This window comes from Vulpes vulpes, chromosome 14 (genome assembly GCF_048418805.1).
Source record: "Vulpes vulpes isolate BD-2025 chromosome 14, VulVul3, whole genome shotgun sequence".
NCBI classification, from domain to species: domain Eukaryota; kingdom Metazoa; phylum Chordata; class Mammalia; order Carnivora; family Canidae; genus Vulpes; species Vulpes vulpes.
The window spans coordinates 29,058,750-29,084,501 of NC_132793.1; the positions used below are offsets into that span (position 1 = coordinate 29,058,750).

Genomic DNA, 25,752 nt, shown 5'->3' on the forward strand with positions numbered 1-25,752 from the left:
AAGGGTATCTCATATTCTGTGTGGAAGAGGCTTGGGGAAGATTGAAGAGCAAATTCTGGCTTGCTTTCCACATTCCATATGAATTTCGTTCAGTTGGGAAATAAGATTACAATAGGAATTACAGCCTGTAAAAAAATGCGTGAAGCCCCGCAGCTTCTATCTAAGGTGTTTGAAAGAATGCTCGGTACAGCTCATTACCAAAAAGACCATTTGGTAGCTGATTGAGGACACACGGAGCTCAGAAGAAGATGCAGACACATACTGACATTTTTACGCTGTTCTTTTAAACAATATGGAGCAAGTATTAGATGGGGGCTCAGGAGACCCTTCTCCTTCACCCTTTGTACACACTCTCTGCTCTTCTGTCCACTCTGAGAGCATAGCTCAGTTCTGGAACTCTCCTAGGAGTCCCAGCTGCAATGACACATACTTTCTCACAGTCATTCCCAGGTCTTTGGAGGGAGTGGATTTGTTTCTGGCTCCAGCCCTCCTCCAAATGGGGGCTGAAGCCTTCTGGAGCCATGAGGAAGAACATCTCTCACTGGGACAGACGCATCTCTCACTGGCTGATACTAACCAGCTTCCTAACTTGGATGAGTTCTCATTACACTTAGACAATCTTGCTTTATATGGTTCTGACCAAAGCCTTTTTCCCATAGGAGGTAATATAGAGAAGAAAGATTAGGGCAGGGGGTGCCTTCGGGGTGTACGTTCAAGCCCCACATTGGATATAGAAACTACTTAAAAAGGGACGCCTTGGGGGATCCCTGGGTGGCTCAGTGGTTTAGCGCCTGCCTTCAGCTCGTGGTGTAATCCTGGAGTCCCGGGATCATGTCCCACACCGGGTTCCTTGCGTGGCGCCTGCTTCTCCCTCTGCCTGTGTCTCTGCCTCTCTCTCTCTCTCTCTCTTTCTCTCTCTGCATCTCCCATGAATAAATAAATAAATTTTTTTTTTTTAAAGGGATGCCTGGGTGACTCAGTGGTTGAGCGTCTGCCTTCCGCTCAGAATATGATCCTGGGGTCCCAGGATTGAGTCCCACATCGGGCTCCCCACAGGGAGACTGCTTTTCCCTCTGCCTATGTCTCTGCCTCTCTCTGTGTGTCTTTCATGAATAAATAAATAAAATCTAAAAAAAAAAAAAAAAAAGATCAGGGCAGGAGTGGGCTGAGAAAACCTGCCCAGCCGTACATACAATCACTTATCTTTCCATCTGTAAACAGCACTCACCACCTTTCAGTATACTTATACCACTTAGTTCACGCAGTAATTGCCCCAATTAGAAGCCAAGTCCCAAAGAGTGTTAATATGGAGTCAGATCTTTGCTTGGTGCCTTTTCTTGCATTCACTGAGGGTGAAGCAGCCACAGCAAACATGCTCACCGGGCCTGCCCTGCAGTAATGGGAGCCCGTGTCCATATTTCACAAGAGCCTCTGCAGTGCTGCTAGCATGAACCTTGGATGCAGACTACATCCTGCAAAAAGACTCCAGTATCACACCCTTACCCTCCAGGTTTCAACCCAGCTACCGTATGGGTACAGCTCTCTCGGCAACCTCCTTTTAGCACACTCCCATCCCCAGCAACCAGATCCCACTCAAGACTCAGCTCTGCCTTGGTCACCTCTACCATCTCTTGTGTTTCCACTGGGGCCCCTCACCCCCTGTTTCCTCTGCCTAGAACCCCCTCACCTTGCAAGCACCATCCCCCTCCCCTTCTTCTCTTGGCAAATTCCTGTTCATCCTTGAAGAATCAGAGTAAACATCAGTCCTTTACGAAGCATTTCTAATCATCCCAATTATACTTTGTCACACTCTCTCTGTATTTCCATGGCTTTTTTTTAATCATCCACCATTTGTTCCTTCTTTTTAAAAACAAAAATTTGTTTGAGTTATTGTCAAAAACGGGCTTCCTAAATATCACCAACTCAAACTACCCATAAGACAAAGATGCTTTATTGCTTACAGCAGGCAAAGCTTTGGCAGTGTCTCAGAAAGGGAAAGGTAAGGTCAGAATTTATTGAGAATTGAAAGTTTGGTTTAAGGCAGGATTTCCAAAGTGGAAAGCTTTATTGGAATTGGGTAAGAATTACGACTGTCCACAATAAGTGGCAAGGCCAGGATTTTGAGACAAAGCATCCCAAGAAACTTCGGGTGCAAATTGTCTGTGATGCTTTCAATTGAAGAGTTGATGAGTCTTTGGGGAAATCTGCAAAGACCAATCAAGCAATTTGCCTGGGTGGGAGGCTCCTGGAAAAATAAAGTCAAGCTGGGCAGCCTGCGTGGCTCAGCGGTTTAGCACCGCCTTCAGCCCAGGGCATGATCCTGGAGACCCGGAATCAAGTCCCATGTCGAGCTCCCTGCATGGAGCCTGCTTCTCACTCTGCCTGTGTCTCTGCCTCTCTCCCCCTCTCTCTCTCTGTCTCTCATGAATAAATAAATAAAATCTTTAAATAAATAAATAAAATCATGCTAATGAAGACAGAGGTATAGCACAAAATCATCTTAGTGCAGACACTCAGGTGTAGTTTGGGTTCTATGTGTCTGGGCTGAGTGTGGGGTAGATGGTTTCAGTTCTCAGTTGGCCTTTGTGATCAGTATCAGCCCAAACTGAAGAAAGTCAATTCAGATCTTCACCAGTTTTTGAGGAATCCTAATCGCATGTCAATTATCTGTGGATAGTTGTTTCAACTTCCAAATTTCTGGGGGTAATTGTTTCAACCTGTGTCAGGTGTTCTAGTTCTTTCTTCTGGATGACCCTTTGCTGAATCATTTGACACACAGCAGCTATACAACAGCGTTTAAAACTCTGGAGATCAGGGGCGCCTGGCTGGTTCAGTCGGTTAAGATCTGTCTTTGGCTCAAGTCATGATCTCAGGGTCCTGGGATGGAGCTCTGCATTGAGTCCAGCATTGGGGGGGGGGGGGTCCCTGCTCAGCGGGGAGTCTGCTTCTCCCTTTCCCGTCTGCCCCTCCCCCCACTCATTTTTTTTCTCTCTCTCTGTCTCAAATAAATAAATAAAATCTTAAAAAAAAAAAAAAAAACTCATCCATCTAAACACTGGTACACAGACAAATACAAAGAGAAGAATTGTGGCCAGAGTTTGTATAGTCCGCTTTCCGGGCAGGAGCCAGGAATGCCCAGACTAAATAAAAGAACAAATCTCATGTGCAGTCGGAAAAGTCCATAGAACCAAATATAGGATCATAAATCCAAGTTCCCAGTCTCCTGATATCTTTGTTTACTTCCTGGATCTTTTTAGTAATATTAAAGATCTCTGAGAGGTCTTCAGGAATTCAGGAACGCCAAGTACAAATCCCTCCCCTGGAACATTGCACATTACCCTAGAAAGCCCAAAATATATTTAAAGCAATTCTGTTCTAGGAATGCCTGGCTGGCTGAGTTTGTAGAGGAAGTGACTCTTGATCTTGGGGTCATGAGTTCAAGCCCCACACTGGATGTAGAGATTAAATAAATAAAACTTAAAAAAATAAATAATTAGGCAGCTCTGTTCTAAATCATCACCTGCCTCTTTTCATAAACCTCTCAAGAGGTATGTTCTTGGGCAGCCCGGGTGTTCCAGTGGTTTAGTGCTGCCTTCTGTCCAGGGCCTGATCCTGGAGACCCGGGACCAAGTCGCACGTCGGGCTCCCTGTATGGAGCCTGCTTCTCCCTCTGCCTGTGTCTCTGCCTCTCTCTCTCTCTCTGTGTCTCTCATGAATAAATAAATAAAATCTTAAAAAAAAAAAAGGTATGTTCTTGGTGGCATTGTCTGATCACCTGTGATTCTCTCAATCATAACATGTAAGATTCACTTTACTCTCCAGACCTCTCATAAAATATGGAAATAAAAGTCCTGAATTTCACAATTTCCCTAGAGTAATTAGGGTTTGGTTCCTGAATCAGGGGCAAAATTTTCTCCTTCTTTAGTGAAACTGTCTACTACTCTTATTTTCCTAGAAGATAAACTAAACCCATAGAGCATAAAATTGCTGAAATATTTAAACATTTGACCTATACCAATTTAGCCTAGAAAAGGCTAAGCAACTCTTCTGATTTGACAACTCTTCCCATGAAACTCCAACAGTAACATATCAAATAATCCTAGTTGTTTTTGGCACCTCTCTTTTTCATTATGTGGAAGAATAAGTTTTTGTGATTTTCCAGGACTTTCTGGGAAATTGCAGAGATAGTTTTAGATATGAAAGATATTCTGAAAGTTATTTTACTTCACTTAGGAGTCAATCTTGGGGGAAAAAAAAGAAATCAAAACTTGTCAGATTTGAACACTTAAGATAGGATCATGGGTGCCTTAGAAACAATATTTGGTTACTCATATATTTTACGGGTCAGAATGTAGTCCATCTTGGTGAATGTTCCATGTGGGGTCAAGAAGAATGTGTATTTTCCTGTTGTTGGAGTAAGTGTTCTATGAACATCAATTAGATCCACTTGATTGATGATTCTATTCAGTTTAACTATGTCCTTATTGATTTTGTGCCCCCTGGACCTCTTGATTACTGACAGAGGGGCTAGACTCTCCAAGTATAATAGTGGATTTGCCTATTTCTCCTTGGAGTTCTATGAGTTTTTGGTAATCTGTCATTAGGTGCATACATATTAAGAATTATTATGACTTTTTGGAGCTCTGATTTCTTTAATGTTATGTAATGTAATGCCCTACTTTTTTCCCTGACAATTTTCCCTGCTCTAAGATCTGCTTTGTCTGAAATTAATATGGTTACTCTAGCTTTGTTTTGGTTAGTGTTAGCATGGCATATTTTCCTCCATCCTTTTCTTTGTAATCTGTATTTGTTGCTATATTTAAAGTGGATTTCTTGTAGACAATTCCTTGGTGGGCCTTTTTTACTATCAACTCTGATGATCTCTTTCTTTAAATATTTTTTTTAATTTTTATTTATTTATGATAGTCACAGAGAGATAGAGAGAGAGGCAGAGACACAGGCAGAGGGAGAAGCAGGCTCCATGCACCGGGAGCCCGACGTGGGATTCGATCCCGGGTCTCCAGGATCGCGTCCTGGGCCAAAGGCAGGCGCCAAACCGCTGCGCCACCCAGGGATCCCGATCTCTTTCTTTAACTGATATATTTAAACCATTGCTTAAAGTGATTATTGATATAGTTGGATTAATATTTGCTATAGTTGTTGCTGTTCATCTATTCATTGCCCTTGTTCCTTTATTTTTCTTTTTGTCTTCCGCTTTTCTTCTACCTTTTGTGATTTTTGACTGAGCATTTTATATAATTCCAGTTTCTCTCCTTTTTAAAAAAGCATATTATATTTCCTTTTTTTCAGTTATACCTTTTTTTTAACTTTCCTTAGTTGTTTCACTAGAGTTTGCAATATCCATTTATAATTAATACAAGTCCACTTCCAAATAACACCATACCACTTCCTGGGTAGTGCAGGCCCCTTATAACAGAGTTTCCAGTTCCTTCTTCCTGTCCCTTGAACTCTGCTGCCATTCATTTCACTTATCCAAAAGCTACAGTCATCCAACACATCATTGCTAGTATTATTTTAAACAAACACTTATTATTGGATAAGTAAAGAATAAGATCTCAGATCTCAGCTTAGAAGTTTCTTCTTTCTGGGACACCTGGGTGGCTCAGTTGGTCAAACATCTGACTCTTGATTTCAGCTCAGATCATGGTCCAGTCCCAGAGTCGTGGGATCAAGTCCTGCCACGTTGGTCGTGGATCCTGCTTAAGATTTTCTCTCTCCTTCTCCCTCCCCTTCTGCTCCTCCCCCTGCCTTACAAGAGTTTGCTCTCTCACTCTCTCTCTCTCTCAAAAAAAAAAAAAAGTTTTTTCTTTCAGAAGCTCTTCCTGAAGTCTGGGTAAAGCCCACCCCCATGCTTCTTGAATCATAGAACCAATCACACTGTCTCTTCACTAACTCAAAACATGTTGAAGGACAGAATCTTGTGAGTCTCATTTGCTGCTGTAGCCTGTGTAGTATCTAGTCAATATTGATAAGTGTTTTGGTATGGGTGAATGAATTAGTTAATAAAAGGACAAATACATCTCCTTTGAGTTCTTGGCCCACCCAGTTGGCCAAACCGGCAGGCACCTTATCCATTTGAATATGCCACCAATATCCTAGTTTCAAACCTAGTTTGAAACTTGGAGCAGTTTCTCTTTGAACCTCAATGCAAATTCCATTCACAAATCTAGCATGCTCCAGCTTTCATCACACTTGTACAAATGTTTGTCTTGGTTGGATTTCCCTGCCACACTTTGAGATAGGTGCGTATAGATCATCAGTCATATTCCCTGGAAACAGAGCCTGAGATGGGGATTCCTGAGCATGCAATTTATCAAGGGTGGCTCTCAGGAGACAAGGAATGAGGGAAACAGGATAGGCAGGGCAAGAGAAGAAACTGAGCAAGGATGTGTGATCAGATGGAGTCTAACCAATGCCTGAACCTTGTAGGAAGCTCTGGAGTATGAATAAGCCACAGATTTGCCCAGGCCTGAAGCAGAGGACTGGACTTTTGTAACTCCATATAAGTTAGTAACTGGCTATGGGCTGATTCAAGGAGAGGAAAGGGATGTAAATTTCCAGGCATTTCCCAGCAACATGGTTCCCATCAACCAAGAAGGGAGAACCTGTGAGCTGTTAGAGTCACCATGCACAACAGCTAGGGATGATGCAGTGGTCATGTAATGCAGATCTGGGTAGAACACCACCAGTACTTACTGGAGTACCTACAAGGAAGCTGACTCAGAAAGCATAAGAAACTTGCCGAGAGTTACTCAGATAACAAGCCTACTCCTCCAGACTCTGAATCCCCAGTTCAGTCTGCCCAAATCCAGCCCCACCTACCATGGACTGGTTCTGGTTGCTGTTTGACAGGGTGGCTTGCTTCTCAAGGGTCAGGGAAGCAGAGAGGAAAGCTCTCTGGGGCCACCACATCGCATGCCCAAACCTGAGAGGCTGGATGAGGAGGACGGTAGGGGTGAGAATTTGGGAAACTTAGACCCCACATCCCAGACTCTATCACAGTTGCTGGGAATGGCAAGTGGCGAACTTCTATTCTGCTTTGCCCAAAGCTGGGGCTTTTGCAGTGCAGCTGGGGAAATCTGCCTAGCCATGGCAGAAAAGTCTGGATTGGGGGTCCCTGTGGACAATGAGAACAAGTGCCCTACAGAAGATTGTTTCCAGGCACTGCTCCCTCAGATGTGGGGCCTCAGAGTGCAAAAGTGACAAGGCAGGCTGGAGACGAAAGGGGAAGGGGACTTTGTTGAGTACTTCCCACAGGCCAGAACATTTACTCCTGCTTTTAATTAACCCCCCAACCACGTAGATCCACGAGGATCTACTAGAGCCATTTTACAGGCGAGGAAGCTGAGGTGCAGAAAAGTGAAGTAATTTATCTGTGGTCACAGAGATAAAAAGTGACAGAAATTGGGATGCTTGAGTGGCTCAGCAGTTTAGCGTCTGCCTTTGGCTCGGGGCATGATCCTGGAGTCCCGGGATCGAGTCCCGCGTCGGGCTCCCTGCATGGAGCCTGCTTCTCCCTCTGCCTGTGTCTCTGCCTCTCTCTCTCTGTGTCTCTCATGAATAAGTAAATAAAATCTTTAGGAAAAAAAAGTGACAGAAATGATCATTTCATGCAAACCAGCTTAGCTAAGCAAAAGACATCTTATTTCTGGTTAAAAGTATCAGGGTAGCATCATTTATTCTCAGATGTCAGTCACTGTTCTGTGTTCATTAACAAGCTAATGGAGTAAGACTGAGCATCCCCATGTTAGAGATGAGCTGAGACTCAGAGAGGTCAAGTGACTTGCTCAAAGACACCCAGCTAGTAAGCTGTGGAGAGGTTGGTAATTAATATCAGAACTTCATGAAAATTTCCCTGCATTTAATTTGTAAATGCCTATATGAATAGTTGTACTTAGTGTAGCCGTTGGGCAAACTTTTGAGGGAATTTCATACCGTAGATTGTGTTCAACCAGGCCATTTGCCAATGCCACAAAGTCATGGTTCACACACACACACACACACACACACACACACACACATACACACAAAGGTGGGGGCAGGTGAGGTAGCAGCTCCTGGAGAAAGAAGCCTGCCCAGCCCTTCCTATGTCAGGGTCCAGACTTGCCGGAGACCCATGCTTGGCCTGGCCCTGGAGGTCAGGAGAATGACTCAGCTCTGACCCCAAGGAACTGCACACCCAAGAAGCAAAAAGATATGTGCCTAGATTTCTAGCTGAGGTTTTGGCAAGAGTGTGGCGATACCGACCGGTCAGAGGAGGGGACATTAAATCTCATCCCAAACTAGAGGCTCCAGAGGAGGTGGCCTTTGGAGCCAACAAGCTCCAGGAAGCATCGTGGACCTCTGATTCCCGGGGGCACTTTCCTGGGGTGGAGGCCAGTGAGGTCAGAACTGTCCATTTCCTGCCCCTGCAGGTGACAGGTCCAGGAGGAGACCCTCACGGAAGCAGCCTCCCAGAGCCGAGCGTGTGGTGGGCAGGCGTGGAGCTCAGCCTAGCCAGAAGGAGCGGGCCGAGGGCAGCCCAAGGCCAGGGTCCCCCCGGAGGAAGCAGGCAGAGCACCAGAGACTCAGAGAGGAGCTGGGGAAGCCTGGGCGGAGCTCCACAAAGAAGACCTGTGAGGGGAGGAGGAAGAGAGATGGGAGGGCTTCCCTCAAGGAGCAGAGACAGAGAGCTCCCCCAAAAAAGGAAAAGGAGGCACTGAGGAAGGAGACACGGAAGCGACCAAAGAAACACAGGTATGTTGTGATTCTGATTCTGGTGCATCTTTTTTTAAAGATTTATTTATTTGAGAGAGAGAGGGAGGGAAAGATCGAGCACAAGCAGGGGGAGGGGCAGGGAGAGGGAGAAGGAGACTCCCGCTGAGCAGGGAGCCAGATAGGAGCTCCATCCCAGGACCCTAGGATGGACCTGAGCTAAAGGCAGACACTTAACCTACTGAGCCACCCAGGCACCCCCAAGTGCATTTTCTTGATTGCCAGATTCCTCTCCTTCGGCCCTTCCCCCTCCCCTGATGAAGGGCTAAGGTCTCATCCCCTGGTTTGGTGACCCCTGCTCTCATCTGATTCTGTTTGTCCCTGCCTTATCCACTGCCCTGCCCTCCCCATCTGGGGCAGAAATGGGAGGAGGATCTTGGCCATTCCAGGCAGACTGGCCACTCTCAAAGCCAATGCCTCCTGTCCAGCAAGTGCAAATGGGAGCACTGAGTGGGGGAGGTGACATGGCAGCAGGATGGGACAAGATCCCAAGTCTCCTGGATTTCAGCTGGTGACTCACCACAGCTCTGGAAGAGGTGCTGAGAGAAATGAGCAAAATTGGATTTAGCAGTCGTCGTAGGACTTAAGCACACCACTTCTGCAGTCTGGATCTGTGTCCTCTTCTGTGAAATGTTGCTTTGATCTAGAGGACTTTCAGTGGTTCCACCAGCCCCGAAAATTAGGATATGGGGGGTTTTATTTGTTTTGTTTTCTCTGTTGCATGAGCACTGGCACTGTGGGTTCAGGGACAGAGCCAGATCATGGAATCAGCAAGTCGGGAGTTTAGTTCTTTGCTACTAGTTTTGAGGGGACATCTTCTCTTTGCCTCCCTTTTTGGCTTTACTCACTTCTTGGGATGTTTAAGAATCCCTGTTGATGGGGCACCTGGGTGGCTCAACGGTTGAGCATCTGCCTGGGGCTCAGGCCCTGATCCCTGGGTCAGGGATCAAGTCCCACATCTGGCTCCCTGCGAGAGCCTGCTTCTCTCTCTGCCTCTCTCTGTGTGTCTCTCATGGATAAATAAATAAAATCTTTTTTTTTAATTTTTTTTAATTTATGATAGTCACACAGAGAGAGAGAGGCAGAGACACAGGCAGAGGGAGAAGCAGGCTCCATGCACCGGGAGCCTGACGTGGGATTCGATCCCGGGTCTCCAGGATCGCGCCCTGGGCCAAAGGCAGGCGCCAAACCGCTGTGCCACCCAGGGATCCCAAATAAAATCTTTTTAAAAATCCCAGTCGATGATGATGGCTGGGGAGGTTTTTGAAATAGTTGAAGGAATCAGGGTTATGGTGAAGAATATGTTCCCTCTCATGGGGCTCTAGGGTATTTAGAAAAGACAGTCCTGATCCCAAAATGCTGAGAGTCTAACAGGCAACAGTCTTTACAAGACAAGGCAGAAAGTAGTACGTGTCTGAGAAAGGATTTATTGAAATGCCTTCTTGGTGGGGCACTGGGGCATCAGGGTTCCTCCACAGGGCAGGTAAGCATTTCAGCCTGTCATTGAAGCACAGATGTCATTTGAACAAGCAATGACTGAATGCCACCCACACCCAGACTGAGGGATCACCCATGGAAAGACTCAAGGCAACTATCACGGGGTGCCCATGAGGCATGCCAAGACACTCCTGTGCCCTAGGCTTTCCAGAGGTGAAGTGTTGGGGCCCCTCCTCTCACCTATGTCTCATCACTTCCCTCTGCTCTTTGAGTTCTTCAGAAATTAAAACTCACCAAGGCTTGGGGATCCCTGGGTGGCTCAGCAGTTTAGTGCCTGCTTTCGGCCCAGGGCATGGTCCTGGAGTCCCGGGATCGAGTCCCACATCAGGCTCCCTGCGTGGAGCCTGCTTCTCCCTCTGCCTGTGTCTCTGCCTCTCTCTGTGTGTCTCTCATGAATAAATAAATAAAATTTAAAAAAAAAAAAAACTCACCGGGGCTGCTGTGAATTGTTCTCTAAAACCTGCAGTAACCCAAGCCCACATCCTGGTGTTTCTGTTTATGGAACTTGCTAAGAAGGCTGCTGGAGCGTGGTCTTCTCCACACCTCCACCTCACCCCATGGGCTACTGTTCCACCTGGAGTCACTGTTTCCAAGAACTAGGATTTTGTGGCAGCCGAACACATAGTCAGTCTTGTGTGTGAGATGCTGAGGCTCCTCACATGGGGGAAGGGTTCCTGCTGGAAGTTCCCTCCCCCTGTGCTGTCCAGCACCATCACCGCAGCCACATGCTGAGTGAGCCCTTGACATGCAGCCAACATGACCAAGGAATTGAATTTTTAATCTCCTTTCTTTTTTTTTAATCTCCTTTCATTTTAATTCAAGGTGAATACTATTGAGTTGACACAAGAGTTAGTGAATTTACTTAACTCAGGACAGACAGCTGTATTTTTAAAATCAATTTAAATTTGAAGATGATGCATTTCTTCTTAAAAATAAAAGGCAAACTGCTTTTGTCAATGCAGATGCAAATGTCAAAGGAAAATGACATTCTGCTACTTGGTTAATTTGTTAGGAGACTTAAGTATGTTTAAAACAACTTGAGTGTGTGGATCTACCCTTTCAACTGTAAATTTTGTGAAATCCAGGTACAGATCAAATATGTTCAATGAAAATTTAATGTCTGAATTGACATGCACAGTGGTTGTGGGATGAACACCAGATTTTGAAGACAGCACAAGAAGAATATAAAATAGTTCATTAAGGGCAGCCCCGGTAGTGCAGCGGTTTAGTGCCGCCTGCAGCCCAGGGTGTGATCCTGGAGTCCCAGGATCGAGTCCCACGTCAGGCTCTCTGCATGGAGCCTGCTTCTCCCTCTGCCTGTGTCTCTTCTCTGCCTCTCTCTCTGTCTGTCTCTAATAAATAAGTAAAAATCTTTTTAAAAAGTTTAAAAAATACCTCATTAATAATTTTTATATTGGTTACATGTTAAAATTACAATTTTTGACATGTTGGATTCAATAAAATGTATTATTAAAATTAACTTACCCATCTCTTCCTGCGATTTTAATATGGTTACTAGAAAATTTTAAATTACAACACATGGCTTGGGTTATAGTTCTACTGAGCAGCATTATGCTAGAACATGGTGGGTAGTGAGCACACAGAGAAAGAGTTGGGGGAGGCAACTCTCCCAGTGTTTTGGGCTACAGGACAGAGTTGTGGCCTCTTCTGATGGGTGGTGGGAGTCACTGAGGGCTTCTGAGCAGGAGCGGACCTCTGAGGGGTGGTCAGGGCTGGGAGGGCCATGGGCTCCTATACATTCCACAGAGCACCTAAAGATACTTGCCAACCTTTCACTCTCCCCCTGCTCTGCCCTGGCTCTGCGTGCAGATCACCCTCCCTGGCCTCCAGCACCTCTGGTGGGGAATCTCTGTCAGAGGAGGAGCTGGCCCGGATCCTGGAGCAGTTAGAAGACAAGAAGAAGCTCATTGCCACCATGCGGAACAAGCCCTGGCCCATGGCAAAAAAGCTTAGGGAGCTCAGGTGAGCAGGGGGTGGTCCACCGGGGCCTCTTGATGTGCAAAAGGCTTGGGTCTTTCTGATGGGCCCAGAACACCTTCCATCTTGACTTGGAGAGGACTTGACAGGAAGGCGAGATTGACCCTCCCACTTTGCTTTGGTCCCTCTCTCCCCAGCACAAGCACAGTGCCTGAGTAGGGGGCTGTTAGAGCCAAGACAAGAGTGAGTGGTGACCGTTGACAGAGGCCCTGCTGTTGGCCAGCACAGAGCAGGTTCTGGTGGGAGAGACAGAGATCACGGTGCCCTGGCCTAGGGCCAACCCTTCTGTTGCCTGACAACCTTTCTATCCCCACCCCTTCCCCATCTGTGCCTCCCTCACAATCCAACACAGACAAGTCTTCCTTGGAGGGCTTTTGGTGACAGCCCCCACCTCAACAAGTTCAGAACTCCCCTGTGTTCTTTAGGAACCAAGAACCTCTCCATGTGTATGTAGCACACCCACACTTGTGTGTGGGGAGCAGGGAGTGCGTCTGCCTGACCCAGGGCCAGGCTGCGATGGTGCTCCATGAATATAGTTCAGGCCTCCTCCTATCCAAGCCCCTGACTTCTGTTTCCAGCTCAGCCCTTCTCTGGCTTCCTTGGAAAGGCCAGCACTTTGAGCATTTTCTGAGTCTTCCCTCTCTGCTGCGGGAGAAAAGAGTGGGAGTCACATTTCTGGTTTTCTACTTTAAAAAAAGAAAGAAACCGTCAGTCGGCTAAGCATCTGCCTTCAGCTCAGGTCATGATCCCAGGGTCCTGGGGTTGAGCCCCAAGCACCCCAAGGTAGGGTCAAGCTCCCTGCTCAGGGGGGAGCCTGCTTCTCCCTCTCCCTCTGCCCTTCACCCCAGCTTGTGAACCTGCAAGTTGTCTCTCTGTCAAATGAATAAATTAAATCTTAAAAAAAAAAAATCCAGCATTACCATTTCCCCCAAGCTCCTCCTTGGCTTTTCTGCCACAGGGCTGCCGGGACACTCCTTTTCCCCTTCCCCCTTTATAAAGCCATTTCCCTGGCTCTGCTCACACATGAGTTTTCCATCCTCTCAAGCCAAGCGCCTCACCCTCTATTTTGTAGAACAGTTTGGCAGCTGTGTTTTGACCTATTGAGCCTCGCTGGTTACCCCCAAGAGGCGCAGCAAAGATGCTGGGCTGCACAAACCCAAGGCAAACCCCAACAGGTTCTGGAAGACAGAGCTTACTCCATGCCAGCAAATTACCACATTGTATCCTACACAGCTGCAGGAAAAAAATGTGTCCCCCTGGCGCCGCCAGCCCAGTGCTGACCAACAGAACTTTGGGGGATGATGGGAATGCTCTAAATCTGCACTAATAGCGCCCTATGTGGCCAGTAAGCACTCGAAAAGTGGTGAGTGTGACCAAGAAACTAAATTTTTTTGTTTTATTTTACTGTATTTAAATTAAATCATCGCTTGTGGCTGATGGCTATAGTTTGGTGGCAGGTACAGCTTTAGGCAGTGGCTGTCTTCCTTCCTAGGCCCTTCTTCTGAAACTCCTATCTCCAGGCCAGGTTCTTCTTCCTGACAGGGGCGTGCAGAACAGCCACCTGTCACTCTAACAGAACCTCACCCCCCACTCAGGTGTCACCTGAACACATCTTTTATTAACAGTGGAAAAAGAGCAACCGAGGTGCTTATGGAAATGAGATCTCCAGCAGGCTGGAAATCTCAAGGAGTAGGAAGATTCCCCAGGGCTGTCTAGCTGCCCAGAGGAGAGAAGTCTGATATCTCCTCCAGCTGCAGGGGCAGGGGTCCTGCTCTTGGTGTGAGTGGGAAGCCTTGAAAGCCTGGGAAGTTGAACAGACCCACGTTTCTGTCCCTGGGTCCCTGGGGCAGAGCTCCTCAGCCAACACCGGCCTCTTCCCTCCAGGCCTCCCCCCCTCGCTCCTCCCTCTCCGGAGCCTCCTTATCCCAGACTCGGGTCTTAGGCAGGAGAGCTTCAGCAGCTCCAAGCAAGCTGGTGCCTCTGCCTAGATCTCTGCTTTCTGCTGGCCTACCTGGCTGATTCCCACAGACCCTGTAAGACTCAGGCCAAGTGCTCCCCCTGCAGGGAAGCCCCATGGCCCTCCTCACATTCAGACCCAGCTATTTATTGCCACTCTGATCCCCCTGGCACTGAATGCTCCAATTGAGCATCCCCCTCAACTGGACACTCTGCAGTCTGCAGAGCTGTGTCTAATTCATCTTTTACTATTCTTTTTATTATTTCTCTTTTTAGTATTGCCACCACTTACTGAGCACTCCCTGTGTGCCAGACACTGTTCTGAGTGCTGGTGTGTCACAGCTCATTTAATCCTACAGCCACCCTGTGATATAGGGAGTATTACTGTTGTCCCAAATTTACTAAAGAGCACATTGAGACACAGAGCAATTAAGTAATTTGCTCCAGGTTTGCAAGGTGAGTTAAGTGGCCTGGTTGGCATTTGGACTCAGGGATTCTGGCTCCAGTACCTGTGCTCTTCATTTGTAATTCTTTCTCTAGAGTTACTAAACATTCTAGAATGAATCCCTTTGCATCCTCTATGATTTCCCTCTCTGGCAGTGAGGTTTTTCATTGCAGATAGCATTCCCAGAGTACATCTTCCTTTTTTATTTTTAAGATTTTATTTATTTATTTTGCAGGGGCGGGTGGTTACAGAGGGAGAGAGAGAAAGAATCTCAAGCCAACTCACTGAGCTCGGTCGGAGCCTGATGTGGGGCTCAATCTCATGACCCTGAGATCTTGACCTGAGCCAAAATTAAGAGTTGGACATTTAACCAACTGAGCCACCCAGGCACCGATAAATCCTTTATCAGAAGCAATAGTGTGGAGACCTCAGCCTCCGGCCCATTCGGGCAGCTGGCTGACCTGGGTATGGTTGTTGTGACAACCGAAGAAGGAATAGTAACGCATAAAGAACAAAACAGTGGTGAACTGGCCCAAGCCTGTGCTCATGCCTCTGCCACCTCTGGGCAGCTTTGGCACTAGTCAGTCTCTGCCTTTTAGGACCCATGCATCAGGGATGTTTGCTTTTATTTTTTTTAAGATTTTATTTATTTATTTATGAGAGACACAGAGAGAGAGCCAGAGACACAGGCAGAAGGAGAAGCAGGCCCTATGCAGGGAGCCCGATGTGGGACTTGATTCTGGGACCATGGGATCACGCCTTGAGCCAAAAGCAGACGCCCAACTGCTGAGCCACCAGGCATCCCACGTTTGCTTCAACCATAGAATTAATCAGATGTGTCCCTCAGCTTTATCAGATGATATCTTAGAAAATTACCCAAATTGCCTGTTTTCTTCAGAGAAATCTGAAGAATTCCACTTCCAGAAAGAGGCAGTAGACCTGCTTCTGCCAATTCTTCCCACTAACTACAACTAAAACCCTGGACATTACCTGTAAAGCAAACATAAGAAGACTCAGAAAGGTGGAAAGAAGAAAATGGTCTGGTTAAAGACCTCATGACAGAGAATTGATAGGGCACTGAGTTCTGGGGTTTTCTTCTTGCCCTATATTTCTGGCCACCCAGAAACATGGACAGAAACAGACTAAAAAAATACCTCAAGAAAAAACAGCTCTCTCTAGCCAAAGGCCCAGGAAAGGGATAGTCTGTCAAGATGGCAAAGTCATAGGCAATAGCAATTTTACTCTAGCCAAGCCCCACAAACAGAAAGCAGCCCCATCCCCATCCCTGGCAGCAAAAGCAAAGTGAGGAAGCCTAGATTACCTCCCTTGTCAGGTTATAACTCGTGCCCCTGATGCCCCCACCAGGGTAGTATCAGAGGAGGCTGAGTGGGTAGTATGGACTTTCATCCCCACCAGGCAGTCATGAGCCCTCCCTCTCCTTTGGGTGTCTGTGGAGGCCACATGGGGAGTCTAGACTTTCACCACCATCTGACAGAAGCAAGGCATCCCTCCTAGCCAGGAAGATATGAGAAAAACCTGGTTGGAAGCCTGAACTCCCATCCCTGCTCAGCAGTAATGAAGAGTTTCTACCCAGCCTCAGGTGCCAAAGAGGGCCAAGTAAAGAACATGGACTTCCACCTGGAAGTAACCAGACAGCATCCCTTTCACCCACTGAAGCCATGTCAGAGGCAGCCTGCTAAAGCAGAAGATTTACACAAGATCCATTTAAACAAGATTTAAACAACCATTTAAATAATAATCCATTTAAACATAATACCCAAAGTGTCCAATATTCAACTGAAAGTCACTCATCCTACCAAGAACCAGGAAGATCTTAAGCTGAATGATAAAAGACAACTAAAGATGCTAACGCTAAGATGGCATAGATGATAGAATTACCTGGCAAAGATTTTAAAGAAACTATCATAAAAGTGCTTCCCTGAGCAATTATGAACACATGAAACTAATGAAGAAATAGAAAGTCCAGGGCAGCCCCGGTGGCTCAGCGGTTTAGTGCTGCCTTTGGCCCAGGGTGGGATCCTGGAGACCCAGGATCAAGTCCCGTGTCGGCCTTCCTGCATGGAGCCTGCTTCTCCCTCTGCCTGTGTCTCTTCCTCTCCCTATGTATATATGTATCTCATGAATAAATAAATAAAATCTTTAAAAAAAAAAAAAGAAAGTCTAACAAAAGAAATAGAAGATCTAAAGAACAACAGGAATTTTAGAAGTTGGAATCCCTGGGTGGCTCAGTGGTTTAGCGCCTGCCTTCAGCCCAGGGCGTGATCCTAGAGTCCTGGGATTGAATCCCACATCAGGCTCCCTTTATGGAGTCTGCTTCTTCCTCTGCCTGTGTCTCTACCTCTTTCTCTCTGTGTGTCCCTCATGAATAAATACATAAAAATCAAAAGAAAGAAGAAAGAAGAAAAGAAAGAAAGAAAGAAAGAAAGAAAGAAAGAAAGAAAGAAAGAAAAAGAAAGAAATTTTAGAAGTAAAAAATACAACTAAAATCTAAAAAACTGAATGAATGATCTCAACAGCAGCATGGAGAGAGCAAAGAATCAATGAAATTGAAAATAGAACAAGAGAAATTAACCAATTTGAACAATAGAGAGAAAACAATCTGCAAGAAAAATGAATGGGACATGTGGGACTATAATAAATGCTCTAATGTTAATGTCTCTTCCACATCCCTTGCCCTGGATATGAGAGGATAGGGGGAGGAGTCCCAGAAAAGAGAAGAAAGCAGATGGGGCTGAAAAGGTCTTCCAAGAAATAATGTCTAATAATGAGCACCTGGGTGGCTCAGTGATTGAGCGTCTGCCTTTGGCTCGGTCATGATCTCAGGGTCCTGGGATCCCACACTAGGTTCCCCATGAGCTCTCCCTCTGCCTGTGTCTGCCTCTCTCTGTATGTCTCTCATGAATAAATAAATAAAATCTTAGAAAATAAAAGAAAGAATGACTAAAAATTTCTCAAATTTGGCAAAACTTACAGATTTGAGAAAACTAAACCCTATACAGGATGAACCAAAGTAATTCATGTCAAGACACCATAGTCACATTTCTTACCAGCAGTCAGAGAGAAACCTGTAAGGGAAAACAATTAGAATGACAGCAAATTTCTTGCTAGGAGCCCTGGAGGACAGAAGATGGCACAACAATTTTTCAAGTGCTAAATAAGAGAATTGTCAGCCCAGAATTCTATAGCCCCAAAAATATCCTTTAAGAATAAGAAGAAATCAGGGAGCCTGAGTGGCTCCAATCATGATCTCAGGGTTCTGGGATCAAACCCCATGCAACCTGCTCCATGCTCAGTGAGAAGTCTGCTTGTCCCTCTGCCCCTCTCCCTATTCATGCTCTCTCTCTGTCTCTCTCTCAAATAAATAAATAAAATCTTTAAAAAGAAGAAGAGGAAATCAAGACATTCTCAGATGAAGGAAACCTAAAAGAATTGTTACCAGCAAACCTACCCTAAAAGAATGACTAAGGTAAATTCTTTTAACAAAAAAGGAAATGATAAAAGAAAGACTCTTGGAACATCAGGAAGGAAGAACAGGGTAAGAGCAAAAATATTGGAAACTGTCATAGACTTTCCTTCTCCTCTTGAGTATTTAAAATTATGTTTGACAGTTGAAGAAGAAATTATAACACCATCTAATGTGGTTCTCAATGAGTGAAGGGAAAATATTTAAGACAATTATAAATGGGAGGTTAAAAGGATGTAAAAGGAGGTAACACTTCTACACTTTACCTAGTAAAATGTCAGCACCAGTAGACTTTGAATACACACACACATGCACACACACACACACACATCTTACATTGCATATTACATGATATGGTAATATATAGTAATACTTAGAGCAACTACTGAAAAGGTCATACAAAGTGATAACACTAAAAAGCATCATAGAAAAAAAATAAATAAAAAATAAAAAAAAATAAAAAGCATCATAGACAAACCAAAGTGGAATCCTAAAAAATATTCAAGTAACCTGTAGGAAAAAGGAAAACAGAAATGAAAAACATAGAGGACAAATATAAAACAAAAAAGATGAAATGGTAGGTTTAAATTGTAATATATTAATAATTACATTAAATGTAAATGGTCTAAATATACCAATTTTAAAAACAGACTGGCAAAGTAATTTTTTAAATGACTTAATTGCATATGGTCCACAAGAAATCCAATTTAAATATAATGGTATATATAGGTTGAGAGTACAAAAATGACAAAAATACACATATATCATGCAAACATTAACCAAAGTAACAGTAGAAGAGGCTACATAAATATCAGATAAAGTTGATTTCAGAGTAAAGGAAATTAACAGGGACAGAAAGGAACATTATAGAATGATAAAAGTATCAATCCATCAAGAGAAAGACATAATAAACCTAAATGTATAAGCACTGTTTTGGGTTCTACAATATATTATCTAGGGATGTGTAATAAATTAACCCAAACTTAGTAATTTAAAACTGTAATGAAAATTTACTCTTTCCTATGGATCAGAAATTCAGGAGCAACTTAGTTGGGCAGTTCTGACTTAGAGTCTCTCATAAGGTTGAGTCAAGATGTTGGACAGGGCTACAGTCATCTGAAGGCTTGACTGGGGCTGGTGAATCCACTTCCAAGGTGGCTCACTCGCATGGATGACAAGTGGATGTTGGTGGTTAGAAAGCAGCCTCAGGGGGGATCCCTGGGTGGCTCAGTGGTTTGGCGCCTGCCTTCAGCCCAGGGTGTGATCCTGGCGTCCCGGGATTGAGTCCCACATCGGGCTCCCTGCATGGAGCCTGCTTCTCCCTCTGCCTGTGTCTCTGCCTCTCTCTCTCTCTCTCTCTCTCTCTCTCTCTCTGTCTCTCATGGATAAATAAAATCTTAAAAAAAAAAAAGAAAGGCCTCAGTTTCTCTCCATTGGCTGCTTGAGTATCCTCACGACATAGCAGCTGGCTTAAGAGGATGTATTCAACGGGATGAGCACTGGGTGTTTTTCTGTATGTTGGTAAATTGAATACCAATAAAAATTAATTTTAAAAATAATAAAAAAAAAAGAGGATGTATTCAAGGAGAAAGTACCTTTTATATCCTAGTCTCAGAAGTCATAAAATGTCACTTCTACCACTTTCTATTCATTGGAAACAAGTCACTAAGTCTGGCCCACATGCAAGGGGAGGAGAATTTGGTTCTCCAATTTTTTTTAAGATTTTATTTATTTATTTATTTATTTGAGAAAGAGAGAGAGCAAGAGAGAAGTGGAGGGACAAGGACAAGCAAACTCCATGCTGAGCAAGGAGCCTGATGCAGTCAGGCTTTGACTCTGTCAAGAGTCAGACAGTTAACCAACTGAGCCACCTAAGTACCCAGTTCTCCATTTTAAAGGGAAGAATAATAATTTGCTAACGTATTTTAAACTACAACCTATGCTTGGTTAGCCTCCACTGCCCTTGGGTTGATTCAGTGAGGTCTCTAGAGCAGATGCCTCACCTGGCTGATCTGAATTTCTAGTGTGAACTCAGCATTTATTTGGCCATTGTCTCCACAACTAAAAGTGGAAATTGCCTGGGGACAAAGGGAGATGCCAAACCAGCATGGCCCAGACCACCTTCAACCTCTGGCCACCTCCAGCCCCTAGCCACCTCCTTTTAGCAATCAATGCTTCCTTCCCCCTTCCATGTGTCTTCTAGATTTCAGGCTGGCTACGATTCTCTCTCAGTGTCCTGCATGGGACAGCAACATTCTGTGAGGATGCCATCACACACAGAGCTACCCTGTGTCTATTTTTACCTCAAATCTCTAAATTAAGTGTGATTTGAATCTGAATGCCTTCACCAGGGAGGAGTTTTTGGAAGCATATAATGTTTCTGAGAGATGCCATGGGTCAACTTCAGAGCATTCCTGTTGTGAAAGGTCATGCTACCAAGCCCCTTGTCCAGGCACCTGGGGAGGCAGAGGCCTCCTCACACTAAGCCCCTGAACTAGCAGAGTCTTACCAGCTGCCCACCCTTGGAGCTACTGCTTCCTCAGAAGGGGAAGGGGCGACTGGCTGTCAAATGAAGTCGCTATACTCACGCTGCATGCATTCACACACTTGATTCTCATATCACCCTCATTTCTAGATGAAAACTGCCACAGAATCCTGCCTGGGCTCTGGCACTAAAAGCCATACAATATACCTCCTTCCCTCCCAGCAGCCATGGCTAGCCACCCTGATTCGTGTTTTCCAAACTGGTTTGGGCCACTTTATTCACAAGAAGGATCTTCCAGGAAGCAAATGTGGGGGGATTCTGAAGTGCTGTCTGTGGTGTGCCTGCACATGAAAGCCCTTTCTTCAGTAACTTCTTACTTTGCTGAGTGCTGGAGGGGCCTAAGGGGTTAATCATCACCTACCAAAAGTGAACTTGAGATCCACACCCCTAAAAGCTTCCTCAAAACAACAGATCCTTCTTCTTTTGCTATTTCACTGCATTTATCACACACCATCTGGTATGAGGAAAAAAGAGAGGCAAGTTTACAGGAAGTTCCCTTTTCAAAGGACACTTGGTGACAAGGGGGGAACAGAAGCACCTGACAGAAGTAAGATTTACATCAGGAAGTACAGGGCAGGGCAGCCCCAGTGGCGCAGCAGTTTAGCATCTCCTGCAGCCTGGGGTGTGATCCTGGAGACCTGGGATCGAGTCCCACGTGGGGCTTCCTGTATGGAGCCTGCTTCTCCCTCTGCCTGTGTCTCTGCCTCTCTCTCTCTCTCTCTCTCTCTCTCTCTGTGTGTGTGTGTCTCTATGAATAAATAAAATCTTTAAAAGAAAAAAAAGGAAGTACAGGGCAGGAGCCAGGGTTTCCATAAACCAAATACTCTCTGGATTATAGGCAACATGTTTAAAAAGGAGCTTGCTGCAAAAATCACAACCTGAGGCAAAGGCAGACGTTCAACCACTGAGCCACCCAGGACCCCCACCAAAATTCTTAAACCAGGGGGGCTTTTCATAGTGAATGGTCCTTGGGATTTGCATCCAGTAGTGGGCACAGCACTCTGTTCTCCTGAGGGATCTGGGCATCTAGACACAGAATCTGGACATCAAGAAAAGAAGCATTTGCTGTCCAGCCCAATGGCTCAGAAACAAGAGCTGGCTCTTACTTTCAAGAATTCTCATTTGAAGTCCTCAAATCTTAAAAGCTGGCACATTTAAAGATTTATTTCTTTATTCTAGAGAGAGAGACTGGGATGAGGGACAGAGGAAGAGAATCTCCAAGCAGACTCCCCATTGAGCACAGAGCCCGATGAGGTGGGGTTCCATCCCAAGGCCTCTGAGATCACTGCCTGAGCCAAAACCAAGAGTCAGACTCTTAACTGACTGAGCCACTCAGGTGCCCCAAAACCTGGCACATTTACACCCACAAACTCTAAGTGCTTATGAGCCTCTGTTCACATGTAAAATACAGGAAAAGAACAAAAATACAAATTTCATGAAAACATTTTTTTGTGTGATGGCTAAGTTGGTAGCCACAGATAACTAACTGCCAGGACATGTCCTGCCTCGGGGGGAACAGGGAGCTGATCTCATTAAGGAGCCTTAATCCCATACAGACCAGTTTTTCACCCCAGGCTCAAGAGCTAGACAGTCAGCCTTATTAATATGGAGATATCCGAATAAAACCAGCTTCAAGATTCACCTGAGGTTAGAATGTGACTTTGATTCTTGTCGTCTGCCTGCACTTGCACTTTGGAGGTGAGATAGGTATTGTACAGCAGATGGTGGGGGCGCCGCATCAGCTAGACACACAACACAGCTCCACAACGCCGCCTTCCGGCCACGCTGAGATGGACTTCGTTCCTCATCCATTTGTGTGGCTCTATCCAGTGCTGAAAAACTGGCTGGCTGGGGGCTGGGATGGAAAGGCCCAGATTTGCAGCATTTGCTGATTTCCACGGTCTAAATACTCCCACCGTGGCCAATTTCAAGCTACCAACAGTTTAACAGCTGGATGGCCAAGTTCCTGAATATTTAACACTGGGTTCTCAGGAGCCAGTTCTCACCAGCCCCAGCACACTCCCCAGAATACTTAATAGACAAACTGATCCGTGGATTTCTCATCCAACCTTCCGTGGAGATTCACTCCCTCATTCAACATTCATGCAGTCCACAAATGTCTACTGAATGCTGTATTCATTTTCTTTTTTTTTTTTTTTTACTGAAGTAGAGTTGACATACAATATTATATTCGTTTCAGGTGTACAACAGCATGATTCGATGTGTATATACATGACACAGGGCTCACCACGATAAGTCTAGCTACCATCTGTCACCATACAACGTTATTACAATATTATTGACTATATTCCCTAGACTGTACTTTACATCTCTGTGACTTATTTATTTTATAACTGAAATTTTTTACCACTTAATCCCCTTCATCTGTTTTGCTGTGTTTGTTTCTATTGCTGCTGCAACAAATTGCCACAAAGGTAACTATTTAAGGCGATACTTCTCAGGCCACCTGGGTGGCTCAGGGGTTGAGCATCTGCCTTCCGCTCAGGGTGTGATCCTGGGGTCCTGGGATGGAGTCCAACATCGGGCTCCCCGCCAGGAGCCTGCTTCTCCCTCTGCCTCTCTCTCTATGTCTATCATGAATAATAAATAAAATCTTAAAAAAAAAAAAAACAGATAATACTTCTCCATTCACAGTGCTGCTGGTCAGAAGTCCGGGGTGGCCTGGCTGGATTCTCTGCTCAGGGTCTCACTCAGCTAAAATCAAGGTATTCGCAAGGCTGAGGCTCCCATGTGGGGCTAGAGGTCTTCTTCCAAGCTTGCTGGATTTTGGCAGAATTCACTTCCTTCTGTTGGTTTCCTCTTGAGGGCCCCCAGCAACAGAGGGTCAAGAAATCTCTTGCTTTTAATTTCTCTGACTTCCCTTTCTGCCCTTTCTTTCTTTCTTTCTTTCTTTCTTTCTTCCTTCCTTCCTTCCTTCCTTTTCTTTCTTTTCTTTTCTTCTTCTTCTTCTTCATTTCTTCTTTTCTTCTTCTTCTTCTTCTTCTTCTTCTTCTTCTTCTTCTTCTTTTCTTCTTTTTCTTTTCTTTTCTCTTCTTCTTCTTCTTCTTCTTCTTCTTCTTCTTCTTCTTCTTCTCCTTCTTCTTCTTCTTCTTCTGTGTTTAAGGGCTCATGTGATCATGTGATTACTCTGGGCCCTTCCAGAAAATCCAGGATAATCTCCCTATTTTAAATTCTGGAATCTTAATTGTATCTGCAAAGTCCCTTTTGCCATTCAGGGTCATGTCACCAGAGGTGCCTGCCATGTACTAAGCACCATTCTTAGCATTTAGGAAACTTCAATGAGCAAAACAGACAAAATGCCCTGCCTTCATGGAGCTTATATTCTAACTAGGGGTATGAAAACACTTAAGACTTTTAGAGAGAAAAAAAAAAGATTTTTAGCAACATATATGCTCTCATAGTTCAGATTTCTTTTGGTCTGATGTTAATTGAAGTTCTCCCTCTAACTCCCTTTTTTTTTCCTAACCAGGGAGGCCCAAGAATTTGTGGAGAAGTATGAAGGAGCCTTGGGAAAGGGAAAAGGCAAGCGACTCTATGCCTATAGGATGCTGGTGGCTAAGGTGGGTGGTAGAGAGGCAGCAATCCCTCAGGAGGGCTTGTTCACCCTCTGAACCCGGGTGACCATAACAGGCACCTGCCCAGCCTCTGCATCAGTGTCCAGCTCCCCCAGAATCCTCAGTGTGAGGTCCGACTGAGCAACTGATTTGTCTAGGAATGCAAACCAACTGTCTCCTGTCAATTTCTCTACATTTATCTGTGAGAGCATCAGTGTATTTGAGACTCACTTTCTCTCTGGTGAAGAACTATAAACTAACAAAACTGATGAGATTAAAGCACTGAGATCTTATTTCCCAAGCCCCAAGTCAGGACACATGGTTTGATAAATCATCCATTTTTTATATAACACCTTGAAAGTTTTTTCATGGATTCCATGTTCATTGGTTCATTTGAGTTTTAACTTTTTCTTGGGGCCATTTGGATATTTCATATTCTTGCCAAAACTCAATCATTTCATTAAGATCATATGTATCATCAAAAAGTTGCAGATGGTGCTCCCATAATTTGAGGAATTACTTTCTGTACATGTTGGATTTGAGTCTTTTTTATTCCCAATACCTTTTTTTCAGGTTGACTTGCCTGACAGCAATCTATGTGTCATTTTATTAATTTTATCTAGAAACTACAACCGAACTGCACACTTAGGTTTTCTTTAATAAATGATTCTGTTTAGCAAATAGTTCTAGCTTCTTCCTTAGGAGAAGGATGGCTGTTGATCCTCTCCTGTGTTTATCTTCCTTCATTATTTAAAATTCTTTGTTTTCTCTCTTTGCATTCTCAGAAATTTCTCAGGTTTATTCCCAATATCATTGAATCCATTCTCTTCTGTTTCAATTATAATCTTTATTACCTATAATGTTTATTTTCCTTTGATGTTGCTGAGCTTTTAGCTACCTTGAACCCTTCCATGCTCTACTTATATTCTTTTTAAAATCCCAAAATGTTATCTTTTACCTAGAAACCATATTTCTTGTATCCTATTAAGAACACTGAATAATTTCTCAAAACATGAGTTATGAAGACCTAAATGCTTGTCAAAAATTCCAAAGAGTCATATCCCCTTTTCCTTGTTCTGCAATACTATTTCTCAGACCTCAGTGGCTGTCTTAGTCATTCAGATCTGGATTTCATCCACAGAATGTGTAGCTTGTCCATGTCTTGTTCATCCACTATTTGAAATCCTTTTTCTGTATCCAGCTGGAGAACAAGACAACATTCTCATATAATATCCCAGTCCTTGGACCACAGCTACCATCTCATGTGGCTCTGAGGAAGGGTTGTGGGAGGGGGTGTCTTCTCCTGGCCACATCCCATCCCAGTCTTCTGATTCTCTAAACTAATGAAATATAAGAGCTACAATATGGAGCTTCACCATGGCCTTCTTGTCCTCTGCCCCACCTCCAGGGCATCACTTTTCAGGCCAAGATGCCCACAGCCTTGAGGAGCTATCAGATGGTTGCCAAGTAATCGACT

At 44.7% G+C, this 25,752-nt stretch overlaps 1 protein-coding gene across 1 annotated transcript in view; it reads left to right on the forward strand.

Annotated features, from left to right (window-relative positions):
* The first annotated feature begins 6,936 nt into the window (after positions 1 to 6,936).
* Positions 6,937 to 25,752, forward strand: part of TMC2 (transmembrane channel like 2) — a 55,437-nt gene continuing 36,621 nt past the window's right edge. Inside the window, exons 1-4 of the mRNA XM_026012269.1 lie at positions 6,937 to 6,970; positions 8,436 to 8,757; positions 12,103 to 12,255; positions 24,191 to 24,281. Coding sequence (XP_025868054.1) covers positions 6,937 to 6,970; positions 8,436 to 8,757; positions 12,103 to 12,255; positions 24,191 to 24,281 — 600 coding nt within the window. The remainder of the gene's footprint in view (positions 6,971 to 8,435; positions 8,758 to 12,102; positions 12,256 to 24,190; positions 24,282 to 25,752) is intronic.